This window comes from Drosophila melanogaster, chromosome X (assembly GCF_000001215.4).
Source record: "Drosophila melanogaster chromosome X".
Lineage (NCBI taxonomy): Eukaryota > Metazoa > Arthropoda > Insecta > Diptera > Drosophilidae > Drosophila > Drosophila melanogaster.
Window position 1 is genome coordinate 12,684,203 of NC_004354.4, and position 14,310 is coordinate 12,698,512.

The 14,310-nt window shown below is 46.9% G+C and overlaps 1 protein-coding gene across 4 annotated transcripts in view; it reads right to left on the minus strand.

Moving 5' to 3' along the window:
• Smr (Smrter) overlaps positions 1-14,310 on the minus strand; it is a 58,416-nt gene continuing 44,106 nt past the window's right edge. For 2 of the 4 annotated variants that reach the window (NM_167334.2, NM_001272562.1), the window contains 4 exon segments: positions 6,091-9,223; positions 5,890-6,026; positions 5,089-5,836; positions 1-5,009 (listed from right to left, as the gene is read on the minus strand). In NM_167334.2, the coding sequence (NP_727634.2) occupies positions 3,098-5,009; positions 5,089-5,836; positions 5,890-6,026; positions 6,091-9,223 (5,930 nt within the window). In that variant the 3' untranslated portion in view covers positions 1-3,097. 4 annotated transcript variants of the gene reach the window in all.

The following is a 14,310-nucleotide window of genomic DNA, read 5'->3' on the forward strand; positions in this document are numbered from 1 at the left end:
GTTTGCTTTTTAATATGTTGTATTTAATTTTATATTATTATTTTTAAGCTTACAACTTAAGGCATAAAGTTACAACTAAAACTTAAGTGCTAAACATCATTATCATGTATCGATCATAATCAGCTCTAGCTCTGCGACTCGGCGCACATTATATGCATATACTCCACATAATATTGTTGTTTACTTTTCATTTCGCTCCTCTCTCGTGTGTGTTATCTGCATTCATAATTTGTGTTTATTGTTATCAATATGCACTCAAAAACCGCCTTTACTCGTAATTTTTGTATGTTTGTTTCTTATTATTTTTTTTTTTTGTTGTTTTTGCGTTTTCCCATACAACTATATCGATTTTTAATTGATACAACAGAAAAAAAAAACGGGAAAAACAATACAATAAAGGTCCTTCAATATAGCGAATTTGAATTTGTTTTTGTTTTTTATTTTTTTTTTTTTTTAATGTGATTTGCTTAAATCATTTTCAGGGCACGCCTTGTGCATACACATTGTTTTGTTTTACATCCATTCAGCCGACGTTTTTGTAGTTCGCCCAGCTATAAAATTCGGTTATTCATACATTATTCATTTATATATATATTCATTTATATGTGTAGAAAGTGCTCACAATCGAGGATCGGCCAGCGGCGATCGGAGTGGGGGCGACGCTAGCTGTTTCGTTGTGTGGGCGGCTCCTCGAGTCCTTGTTCGTTCGCGTGTCCGTTCGTCCAGTTCCGGCCGCTATCGCCCCACCCCCATCGATCCGCTCGAACCTCTGGCGCTGTTTATGATTTATTCCATTAGTTGTTATGCTGCCGCTTTACATACATTTATTATCATATATATATATATATATTTTTTGTAAAATTTTCTGTATATATAGAATTTGTTTTTTATTTAATTTATATATATATATGTATATATATATATTTTTTATATAAAAAAAAATACGCTTCCTGCTCTTAACTAAAACGTTGCTGCGCGCCGCTCGGCCAGAGTTGCGTTTCGGGTTTTCCGTATCCGTTTCCGCGCGATTTCGGATTTGGGTTGCGAATATCTGTGTCGTTAGCTTTTACATACACACATATATATATTTATATATATATATATATATGAATGTTATATATATATCGTTTATCTTTTAATATTTTACAATTTTTGTTTTGTTGAATAAGTCTTAGCGTTTGTTGTTTACTTCATATATATTTACTATAAAGATTTTGTTTCGTTTTTAGTTTCATTATGTATTAAAAATATTAATTTTTTTTTTTGTTTTCACGTTTTTCAATTGGTTTCCCCACGTTTGTTTCGCGTTTGCGTGTAAAAAAAATAAGTTTAAAAAAACGAATTAAACAGTAAAGTAGTTTAACACTAAAACTGTTTCGTATGACATAAGTGTTATATAAAAAAATATGCGTATGTATATCCCATATATATATTTCTATGTATTGGGCTTACTTTTAATTTACTTACATTAAAACTTTCATTAGCTTAGCAATTAAACGTACATAATTCAATAGCGCTTGCCTAAGAAGGGAATAAAACACAATCTTGCTCCATAAATTAGGCCTTGCATATAAAAATAGCAAAAAAAAAAAAAACGAATAGTTGTAGTAAATGTATTGATAAGATTGATTAAATGATGTTCATTAAAAGTATGCGCAGTTTTTTATGAAATTTACAATAAGTCGTTTAAATAATGATTAAAGTGTTTTATAGGTAATATATATATATATCTATATTTACTTGTTTCTCGTTTACTTTTGCTTAGGTTTTTTGTTTTCTTTTGTTTTGTTTTTTTTTTCTAAGAACAGCCCAACAGTGTGTTTTATTTATTTTGTTTACTCCTTATACTCATAGTGTATTGTATATATATATATATGTGTGTGTGTGTGGTGTGATCTTTAGTTTTATATATATATATATGCATCTAAATTGTTCTCACTACCATTCTCATAACGTTCTGACTCGGGGTGCTGAGGCTGGAGCTGTGTGAGGAGCAGAGGGAATCAACGACCGAAAGACAAAGGACAAATAACAAATGACAAGAACATGACAAAAAAAAATGAACAAGGACATGGACATGGACACACGCGTCTACACAAATGGGGACATGTACAATTAGGCGACATAAAGAATACGGATTTCGTTTTGCTCAGATTTAGCATTTTTTTTTTTATATACAATTACAAATGATTTGCGTTAAATTACTAAGAAAATGTTTTGAATCACGCTTTAAAAAGTCTTTTTTTGGACGTGCCAAATTTACAATCCATATAGTTAAAGTTTTAAGTTTTATGCTAGTCTGCATTCTCCTGCATCCACAATTTGTTTATTTGCACTTTTTTAAATTGTCTAAATCATTTTCATTGGACAAAAACTATACCTAAAATGTTGTCAAGTCTGCATTGCCGTCTGCTCTCCACTTGACTCCTCTCCGCATCTCTTGTGATCTCTCAATTGCCTGCCTATTATATTTGCCTGCTCTTAATTTAATTCTTCTTTTTGTTAAAGCCTTTTTTCTTATCTGTTATTTTGTTTTTTTTTTTTACACATGTCGTTTGCCTAGCTCACGCATCTTGTTCTACAACTTATGGTGTTTCATTTGCTGTTGTTGCTGCTGCTGTTGTTGTTGCTGCTGTTGTTGCTGCTGCTGCTGTTGCTAATGTTGCAGATGCTGCTGTCAGTAGTAGCCCGGATTGCCGCCGGCAGAGCTGCCTCCGTTGCCTCCCGGATAATGCTCGCTGGCATAGTAGAGACTCCTCTGCTGCTGGTGGAGTTGCTGCTGCTGCTGTTGCTGCTGTTGCTGCTGTTGGAGTTGCTGCTGCTGGGACTGCAATGGAGGCGGCAGCACCGTGGTCTGGTACAGCTGCTGCTGCTGACGATGTGGCGACTGCTGCTGCTGGACAAGATGCGGATGCGGTGGCTGCTGTTGTTGTTGTTGTTGCTGTTGTTGTTGTTGCTGATGCTGAGAGTGTCGCCGGTAGCCAGGATAGCCGTATACCACGCTCGTACTGCTGCCGGGCGTTAGTGCTGCTGCTACTGCTATTGTCGCTGGCCGCAGGTGCGACGCCGACGCCGATGACGACGCCGGCAGTCACAACTAATCTTCGTCGCTGAGTGCATCGTACTTGGACAACAGCAGCGGCTTGGACTCACTGGCCGCCGCTGCAACGGCAGCGGCAACCGCAGCAGATGCTTGCGATGAACTGGAATTGTGACCGCCACCGCCGCCGCCACCGCTTCCTGGTCCGCCGCCGCCCGGTACACCGACACCGACTGAGACACCACCTGGTCCGCCTGCAATTCCTCCAGAGCCGCCGCCCACCACCAATGACACCCCACCACCGACTGCACCCAGTTCACTCAGGGCATGCGCTGCCTTGGCCTTGGCAAAGGCACCAGGTGGTGCCACCGCCTGGTGGGCTAGCTGCAACGGCTGGTGCGGTGGCAATCCACCGGCGGCACCGGGCACATTCAGGGCGCTGTACGGGAAGGCATAGGTGCTGGGGGCATAGGCCGCCGCCGGTGGATGATACGGCGAATGGTGGCTATTGGCGCCCGAAACGGAAACCGAAACGGAACCACTGCCAGCTGAGCGCCGACCACTGGCGTCTACCACCTCGTATTGGTTGGGCGTCTTACGTGACACACTGATCTCTGGCGGCGGTGGTTCCTTGCTTCTGTGCTGCAACTCCATAGCAGCGGCATGGGCGACATGGGCTGCGTGCGCCACATGTGCAGCATGGACGGCGGCATGCGAATGTGCCACCATATCGGCGGTTACTTCATCCTCTGTTCGCACCTCGACAGTCCGATTCTTTCCATAACCAATATCATCGCGCATCACTTCAGCAATGCGGGTCTTTACATATTTTTCAATGGTGGTAGCACCGCCTCCGGATCCAGGACCTCCGGCTCCAGGCGCTCCACCACCACCGCTGGGCGTTCCTCTCTGCTCGGGCAGAACGACACGGCTGGGTAGGAAGAACTGACCAGCTTCACCACCCGCTCCCGTCGTTCCCATCACATGATGTAGCATCATCTCATGATTAAATTTTCGCGGACTGACCGCCTGTGGCATTCGGATTATGTTGCGCCCATCCTCGCCAGGTGTGCTGGCTCTGCCGGCGCCACCACCACCGCTACCCGGGCCGCCCGATCCACCGCCCTGACCAGCACCACCTGGAGCCGAGCCAGAGCCAGTGCCCGGCATCTGCGGATGATGTTGCTGGGCATGGTGTTGCTGCTGCTGCTGCTGCTGCTGCTGGGCGTGATGTTGCTGCTGGTGTTGCTGCTGCTGCTGCTGCTGGGAATGGTGCTTCGCTTCCTCGGCCTTCTGTTGCATACGACGGTTCTGCTTCCAGCGATCCGGCGGCAGAATTGACTGCGTCTCCTGCAAATAGGCCATATATGGTGGCCGCAGATGAGGATTGGTGCCGTAGTCACTGGTAATTATCGAATCGGTTAGTTCCCCAAAGGTAATGCTCTTCGTATGAATCTGCTGTGGACTGGGCGCTGATCCGCCAGCTTGCGAGGTCGGTGTCCTTAGCTGACCGTGCACGGATCTAGACTGCGACGATTGCGACGGAGGCGGAGCTTGCTGCTGCTGCTGCTGCTGGGCAACTGCTGCCGCTGCCGCTGAGATGCGCTCCTGATCCAAATCAATATTAATCACACTGGGCGATCCCGACGAGCTGGGCTTGCCATTGTTCTCCGCCGTAAGCATTGATCCCGCTCCGCCGTCGAGCGGCTGGCGTAGATCGCGCAGGTACATCGGATGGAGCACATTGGCCGGTGAGGATCGTGTACCGGTGCCGCCTCCCGATCCGGAACCACGTGGCGGCAACGGAGCATGAACGAACGATGGGCGCGGAAATTCGCGACCCGGGCCAGCGGTGGCATCATTGGAACGATTGATCTCATGCTTGATGATGGCATCGATCAGACTCTGGGCGCTCAGTTGCCCGGGCGTATCCTCTGGAGCTGGACCGCCGTGTGCCTGACGATAGTACCTGTAGGGGTGATGATTAATATCATTATATTGGCTAATGCTAATTGGGCTAATTGTACATATATGCGATTAATACTTACGATTCCCGTTCGCGATCTGGGATTGAGCGTGGTGGACCAGTTTCCGGAACCGAAGCCCGCAGAAATTGACCGGGCGACGGTCCTCCGCCGCCGGCGCCACCTGATCCAGTGACCACATTGCCGGCGAACATGCGCTCCATGCGTCGACTATCGTGCTCCCGCTCTTCGGCCACCACACGCCGCGCACGATCCTGTTCACGTCGCTCGCGCTCCCGTTCACGTTCGCGTTCTCGTTCACGTTCTCGTTCCCGCTGCTCACGCTCCCTTTCCCTTTCCCGCTCACGATCCCGTTCGCGCATCCGTTCCTGCATCTCCCTGTCCCGTTCCAGGGCATGGTTGTGCTGCTGCTGCTGTTGCTGCTGCTGCTGCTGCTGGACCTGGTGCTGTTGGTGGCGCATCACACGTTTCGCCTGATCCATCTGCCGCTGCATATCGACCTGGGCCGCCACATTGAGGCTACGATAATGCTGTTGTTGCGCAATCTGCTGCTGCACCAGTGTATGATGATGGTGATGCAGGGTCAGATCGCGATACCGTTGATCGTGGTGTGCGGTCGGCGGCGGTGGCTGCGCCACGCCGACCACAGCGTGTGGCGGCAGAGGTGATGGTCCAAGTGGTGGACCAGATCCGGGCACTTGTCCCGGCGCCGTTGATGGACCCGGCGACTTGTCATCCTTTTGCGACGGCACCGGTAACTGCGGCTGCTGCACGGCCACGTCCACAAACGAGGCCAATGCATCGTGACCACCTATGAAATTCAATGTATTAGAATGTATTAGAATTTACACAAAAAAAACTTACTTGGCGCATATTGATACGGCGGCATGTGCATCCGGCTCGGTGGCGGAGCAGCCGGTGATGGTGGCTTGGAGCCCGTGTTGTGCCTCTGGATGACGCCTTGGCGCTGTGGCGGCGGCGTGCGATGCGGACTCGGAGTGCTGAAATAAATATATATATATATATATATATGCAAATTCCATTTCCCATATTTCCCCCACTTACCTATTAACATGATCGGCTGGCGATGCACGACTGGAGTACTCCGGTCGGCCACGGGGTGCCGATTCCTTGTCGCCGCCATAGGCGAAACCACTGGCGCTGCCCACACTGTTTCGTGGCGATGGTGACTCCTTGTCGGAACCACCGCCGCCTCCACCGCCACTGGCACTGCTGCCGCGCGACATGTTGCGCTGTTGCTGCTGCTGCTGCTGTTGCTGCTGTTGCTGTCCCTGCATCTGCTGTGAGGTTATGTAGTCGTGCATCACAATTTGTCGCGTGCTCAGCACCTGCGGCTGTTCCACGACACCGGCGAACGGCGATCGGGCATAGGGTGAGCTCACACCGACACCATAGCCCTGCGGAGGTGGCGCCTGTGGAGACGATTGCTGCGGCGGCGGCGGCAATTGCTGATTGCCACCCGGCTGTTGGGCGGGACTGTGACGCTGCGAGCTCTTGTAGTAGCTCTCGTATGGCCGTTTGCTCTCCAAATGATGCGGTGGCATGTGCAACGGTGTACCCTGCGTTATCGAGCCATGCTTGCCGCTGCCACTTGCTCCTCCGGGTCCAACGGAACCCACACCCTCTGGTGTCGTTTGCCTGACCAAGCCATCGAACTTGGGACTGAGCAGGGAGGAGGGTGCTGCTGCTGCCGTCGCTGGTGCATGAACGATAATCTGTTGCTGGGCACTATTGGCCGGTGTTCCATGGGTGATTGAGCCGCTTTTCACCAGCAATTGTTGTTGTGCTGCAGCCGCCTGTTGCTGCTGCTGTTGCTGCTGTTGCTGCTGCTGTTGCTGCTGCTGCGATGGCGAGTGTCCGTGACTGGGATGCAAGTGATGGGCCTGCTGGGGACTTAGCTTGGGTGGCACCTTGGCCACACCCCTGCCGGATGGCGGCTGTGCCGGTGGCGGTTGTCCAGCTCTCGGCGGCAACTGGCCTTGACCGGAAATGGAAATGGGTACGGGCACTGGTACTGGTTGTAGATATAGTGCACTACCAGGCACACCGGGCAGCACACCGGGCACCACGCCACCGCCGCCAATGGTCTTGACACTCCGTGTGGGATACAGATACGAACTGGGTGCAGCCAGCGATGGAACAGTTACGGTGTCACCGCGATACATGCCACCAGAGCGTACAATGTGCTTCATCGACATGGTCGGCGGTGGTGGGCCATGATGTCGATCCGATGAGGACGGTCCACCCGATCCAGAGCCAGACGAGCTAGATCCTCCGGCTCCCGTGTGCGGCGAATGGCCATCGCGCGGCGGCTTCTTGATGCTCAAGTCCAATGTTTGCGGCTCCGGTTCCGGCACTTGCAGCTGCGTATGCTGACCATGCGACGAATGCTGCGGATGGGCCGGATGCTGTGTATGCGACGGATGGGCCGGATGTACCGAGTGCTGCGACGGTGGTGGTATACCACGTTGCGGATGCGCCACTGGCACATTGTAGATTATGGTCTCCGGCGGTGTGGCTGTCGAGTGACTGGACGCACTGCCGCCGCCGCTCTTCGATGATCCACTAGAGCTCTTGACAACCGGCGTTATGGTCGCCTTGTCCACACCGATTCCTCCGGCGGAACTTGCGTGGGCCATCGGGCCCGGATGACCAATTCCCACCATGCCCATGTGCGAATTGACCACCGATAAGGTGGCTAGGCTATCGCTGGTTCCGTTGTTGCTGCCCGCACATCCAGTGCTGGTGGGTGTCAGTGGATGAGCCGGTGGCGGTGGTGCCACTGCAGCTGGCCGGGTTGTTAGCTTCTGTACGGAGGTGCCATGCGGCAAACTACCGGCAGCCGAGGTGGGCGGTGCTCCGCCAGCCTGCTGCTGCTGCTGCTGCTGCTTCAGTATACCCGGATCCTGGCGGTATTCCCTTACAATGGTAAGCTCCTTGCGTTCCAGATTATTGGCAGATTGCTGCTGCTGCTGCTGCTGTTGCTGCTGGGATGGGGACTGGCTTTGACCTGGAGTCTGACCCTGACCCTGGCCCTGTCCTTGCCCCTGACCCTGCTGCTGACCCTGTCCGCCCTTCGGTTGCGGACCCTTGTGCTTCAGCGAACGCTCAATTACCGAGAATACGCAATCCTGAACATTGTTGACCGCCTCGCGTCGCATACTAATCGGTCCGTTGACCTGTTGCCCAGCAGCTCCACCTGGTTGAACACCACCACCCGTCCCCATATTGGCCACCGGCGGCTGCAGACCAGCCACATTATTGGCATGACCACCATGTCCATGTCCATGGCCATGGAATAGTACCTTGGGACTCTGACGATTGGCCGGCGAGTTTTCGTTCTCCTCATCCGCCGTTTCCGTGGCCGAGGAATCGTATTCCTCGCTGGTCTTTTGCTTCTTGGGTGCCTGGCCAGCGGCGGGTGGCAGTAGGCGTTCATTGTCGCCCGCTGTTTGCGCACCGCCCGATCCCGACTTGCTGCTCATTCGGGTTGGTGTGATAATCAGTGGTGTACCCTGATCACCACCTCGTCCAGACGAACCCTTCTGCTGCTGCGGAGCTGGCGGAGGTGGCTGTGGCTGCGATAGTTGCTGTTGCTGTTGCTGCTGCTGCTGCTGTTGTTGCTGCTGCTGCTGTTGCTGCTGTTGCTGTTGCTGTTTGACCATCGTAAGGGACTTGTGCCGCTGCAAATTCTCCGGACTCTCAACGGAAGCGGTATCGGATCCGCCCGGCTCTCGTTCATCACACGACGAGGTACTGACATCCGTCTCATCGCCGCCACTGCCGCTGCCGGCACCGCCACTGGAGCCATCGGTGAGATTCAGCTGCGGATCGAGCTTGCGACGAATGCGCATTAGGCAGGCCGAACAGCAGCGTGTTGCATGCGGTGGTATTTGAAATTCGGCCATCAACGGATCACGCACCTCGGGCGCCAGTTCGAAGAGACGGGAGGGAATGTTCCGCAGACGCTGGGCTCGATCCTTGGGATTTGGGCATGTGGGTAGCGGACAATTTGGATAGCGGCTGCGCACCGATTTGCATTGACAGCTATTGCAGACGCGGGCACCCGCCGGTATTGTTTCGTCCGGAATGCCATACTGCTGGCCACGCCCCTTCTTTAGTGGACGGGTGCGGGGACACGCCTCCGCCTTGCACACAAAGCAGCTGGCCAATTTGTCTGTAAGAAGAAGAAATGAGATATACTAAGCTTAGCGAATGGACTTTCAATTATTCGTATAAGAAAGTTCTATAACAAAATTTCAATTAAATCCTTTGAAAAGTCCTAAGCACTACTTTTGATTTCAAAACCATATTTTGAGTTAAAAAAATGATCTTTTTCATTCCCTAATGAATTTAAATTTCCATGAGATTATTCCTAATACCATTATTATTCCGCTCATAAAGCGTTGCGAAATATTTGTCGAGTGTAGGCAAAAGTTATGCAAACACATTAAAAAATGCGATTTAATTAAAGCTACTGGTCAGGCAAAGAAGGGGAAATCCCGATGGCATGAAGAGAAGGGGTGTGTGTGGGGGGGGGGGTGAAATCGCTTTCATTAAGCCACTTAACAAATAATGAGCAGCAGCCAATTGAATATTTTAAAACGCCTTCCACCCAACCCTCAGTTTTTTTCACGTTGGAAGAAACGGCAGGAAGGATACAAGGATGCGGCGCAGGACGATTACTGATGGATGGCTGGTTGGTTGGTTGTTGTGGATGGCAATAATTGAAAGTGACTAGAGTGAAATGGATTTACAGACTTACGAGAAAATATCGCTAAGATATATGTAACTGAAATAACTGGAAATATTTTTGAAATCATTGCTGCATGTTTTTTTTGTGTTTTTTTTATCTAGCGCAAGGTTACTATTTGTATTTGCCTTTAAAAATGAATTTCAATCCTCTGCAATTATCATGCGGTGAAAACTTTCTCATAAAAGGGATTATCGCAGAAAACATCCCCCTAACCAAAGGACCACCCACCGCCCATCCACCCATCCACCCATCCACCATTTCCACCCACTGAAAATCCTGATGCGGTGGCAAAAATTTGTGTTTGTCTTAGTTTTTGTTTTTGCCACTTTAATAATTTTCAAATTTTAATGATGTGCAAATAGAGCGCGGCATTTAATCAAAATCAATGTAATTAAAATAAAGCGAGCCAAATGAGATGATGAAATGCTGGCTGGTTTGATGAAATAAAGAATAATTGCAAGTAAAATCAATCAGCGTTTTAAATGTCAGATAGACTGGCTGCTGACCAAACAGAGAGAGAGTAGAGTCCTTTTCGTCCTTGTGGCAGTCTACTTTCTACCTCCCCCACCCACCACCAACCCAACCAAACCCCCTGCACTTTCTACAGCCTGCGTATTTCGCGAGTCTCGGCGGAATATGAAAATACATCAAAGTAGCCTTCGCTCGCTTTACTCCACATTTTGCACCACCTGCCAACCACCCAACCACCCACTCCACCCATTCCACCCACGCCACCCAACTTTTTACGCTGTCCAAGCAAAGAAAGAAAAAAACTGATGAGTAAAATGCTTTTTGAGCGTTAAAATTTTAATAAGCCACTCATTTTAATTTTGATTGTTAAGCGGGGTGCGGGGTGCGGGGTGCGCGGTGCGGGGAGGGGGTAGTGGATGTGCAGAACAGGTGGATCATTTTAACCTCACCCACACACGCACACAATCACTTGAAAATGAATTGAAGCGCCCAAATGTAGGCAACACTTTTTCAACGTCACTGAAAAAGCTCAATCACATTGCAATTATAGATTGCAAATTAAATAAAAATCACAAAATAAATATTTAATATTAATAACAGCAGGAATAAACCAGAAAGAGATCAACAAATAGCGGCCAGCCAAAAAAATAAAAAATAAAAAAATGCGTGTTGTAAATCAAAATGAAAACAAATTCCGGAACAAATGGTTGAACCAAAAGATACTCTAATCGATTTCTAACTACTTCTTTAATTTTAAACTTTAAGATTTTTTTTTTTTTTTTTGTGAATAAATATTTGTTTGTGCATATGTTAAAGAAAGACATATATATTTTTTGTGAGAACATCAGAATGAAAATAATATTCGAAATGAAAACGAACTGAAGTTGTGCACATGCCACAACGACGGTGGAAGCAGCAATAAAACACAACGGCAATACCAAATAAATTAATTAATAAAAAGGCAATTGCTCGACATTGGGGGTTCAGAGCCCACTAGAACAGAAAAAAAAAAAAAAATGTGGTGGGAGTTTGGTGGGCGTGGCAGGAGTGCCGAAGTGCAGAAGCAAACCTGGCTTTTCATTATTTAATTGTGAATTAAAAATACTCTGTAAATATTTAATACACTTCGGCAAGGGCAGTTAACAAAAATAAAAAAAAAATGAAATAAATGTCGAATAAATAGTTTGATATTTATCATTGTTAAAGGATAATTTCGTTAATCATTGTAGCTCATAAAAAAAAACCGGTTAATTTCAACATTACACTATTATGCATTTTAAAGCCGCTCAGATTTTCATTTGGCTCGTTTTTCAAGTGCCCTCGTTTGTTTTACTAGTTAATACTATTCAATTATAATCGAACCGCAAATAATGGAATATAAATTAACTGCGTTTCAATTTTGATGGAAACCGAATGTCGAGTCTGATCAAATGTCAGGCACAATTGATGTGCCTGTTCGGCATAACATATGCCAGTTCAACAAAATGAAGTCGCCTGTAATTAATGCACATTAATGGAAATTTGTGTTAATTAAATGTGACCCACAGTTGCACGTGGACACACACACACACACATAACACACACATAACACATATATAACACATATATACACATATACAATATGGCATTTATTGTAGCATACTTATGTGGGCGACAAGCCGACTGAACAAAATTCCCCACTGCACTTGCCTTTAAAGTAATTCAATCAAATAATAACAACAAATAAGAAAAGCAAAGATGAAAAATCGAAAACTGTGATATGAATTTCCGCTCAGCTATGCTTTTTATATATATCTATATATATATATTCTTATTTCCTTGCTTTTTTGTATTATTTTTTGTTTGCTGACCAGCAGCGTTCGTTGTCGTCGGCGGCGCGGCTCTCTTTGCATTTCGATCAATTTTATTAATAATTCAATCAGTCAAAAAATTATTTGAACCGCCCCAAAGGAAAACAAAAAAGTTTCAACGCCAGGAAGTGGAAGGAGATGAAGGGGGGGTTGTGGAGAATAGTGGGTGAAGAGAGCGGAAGTTGGCATTGGGCTTGAGGTTTGCGCTTTCCCTGGTTTCTTTCGTACACAGAGAAAATTGCACGAGTGCATTTCAATTGCTATTTTTATAATTTTTATAAAAGAATTTTAATTTTATAGCTTATAAGAAAGAGACATATATTTTAAGTTTATGATTTTTCTTCGAATTTTTCCAATATAAACACATTTTCTTCGTGTGTATCGCAGCGCTCCTTTCGCTTCTACTTTGATTTGTGCAGTCGCGACTTTGGAGACAGAGAAAACAGAAGACAGAAGACACTGAGCAGAGAGAGAGAGAGAGAGAGATGGAGATAGAGCAGCAGATGAAACGTGGAACATTGCGAGTTATTTGCACAGCAAAGAAGAAATATAAAAAAATATCAGAACCATTGCGAAGTGAGGAGTGAGTGGAGTGGAGTGGAGGGGGGGGGGGGTGGTAAAATACGAAAACCAAAAGTAAATCACAACGACAAACAAAACAAAACGAGACGCAACGCACACCCCTCCATCTCGCTCCTTCCCCACCACTCGCTCTGTCCCGCTCGCACTGCTCTCCAAAATGAAATAATTCCATTAGTACAATTTCTTTTGCAAGTACAAAGAGTAAATATTGAGAAGGTCTATGAAAATGCAGGGGGGGAGGGCGTAGAATGGGCGCTGGGCGGGGCGGTTAAATGCGTGTGTGTAGGCCTAATGTCTCTCCTAACTGAGTGTGTGTGTGTGTGCGTGTGTGTGTGTGGGATGCTGACCTAGTGAGGTCCTTCCCAATTAGCATTATGTATCTTCTTTGCTGAGCTTGTTATCTCGCTGCTTTAAAGACTACGAAAAAATACCTCTAATATTACCAACTTTTTCGCACCAACTCATTTACTCCTATATCAACTGCATTAATTGTGCAATTAAATTTCGACCATTTTGTCCAAATAGTTTTGGCCAGCCAACAAATATGAGCAAACAGAAATTAACCCAAAACTCTTCCATTACATTATAGTTCCATCTCGTTTCCACGCCATCGCACTATCTCTTTTGCACCCGTTTTGCAAGTCCCAACGGACTGAGGACTCTGCTGCAACAGCACAAAATTTCTGCACAAGTTACCAAAAATGTATTTAACTTTCAATTAGACAATTGAAAACAACAATTGATGAAGAGAACGAAGCGGTGGTAGGGGGGGGGGGGGGGGAGCAAAAGTGGGCGTGGTGGGCGGTGTGAGGGTTGGCAAAACGATAATACAGGGCCGACAAATTTCCAACTGTCAAAAATCAAATTCAAGTCAGGCCCGTTTCTTTGTGGTTTTGAGATAATCTCTTCATTTTGAAAACTATTTTTGAAAATTCGAGCTGTGTGTTAGTTATTAAAAAATCTTTATTCAAATATCCAAAAGTGACTTTTAACAAATACATTTTTATAGCTTGCAATTGTTGTATTTAAATATACATCCTTTTTTTTTTTTTTTTTTTTTTTTGTTGCAAACCGGAAACACAAATCCAATCAAATTTGACATAACAACAATCAATCATTTGGAGATAACGACAGCTGTAACCACAGTGAAGACCAACCAACAATGGCAATGCCAAAAGTGGCCAATTAAAAAATATATACGCGTTTCGGAGCACAAGAGCAAGCAAAACGTTGGCGGAGGACGAGCGAAGGACGAAGGACGAAGGACACCGCCGCTAATTAGCACCATGGGGAATTTGTTGTTGGCAGAGCGCAAGAAGCACGAGGCACGAAGAAGATGAAGCAGCAGTCAGCGGCAGCCGCACAACTTGCGTAAGCAGAAGAAGTCGAATCGAGTCGAGTCGAGTTGCCAACTTGTGCAAACATCAAAGAGCAGCGCGTTCAGTGGGTGAAAGTGGGCGGAAAGTGGGCGGAATGGAGGCGTTTTGGTATGCACATATGCAAAGAGAATGGCAATTTAGGGGAAGTGAAACAGAGCAGGGAAAACGCACAGTACAGCGCGACATAAACTTATAGATGCGACTTCTTTGGTAAATTTACTTTGCC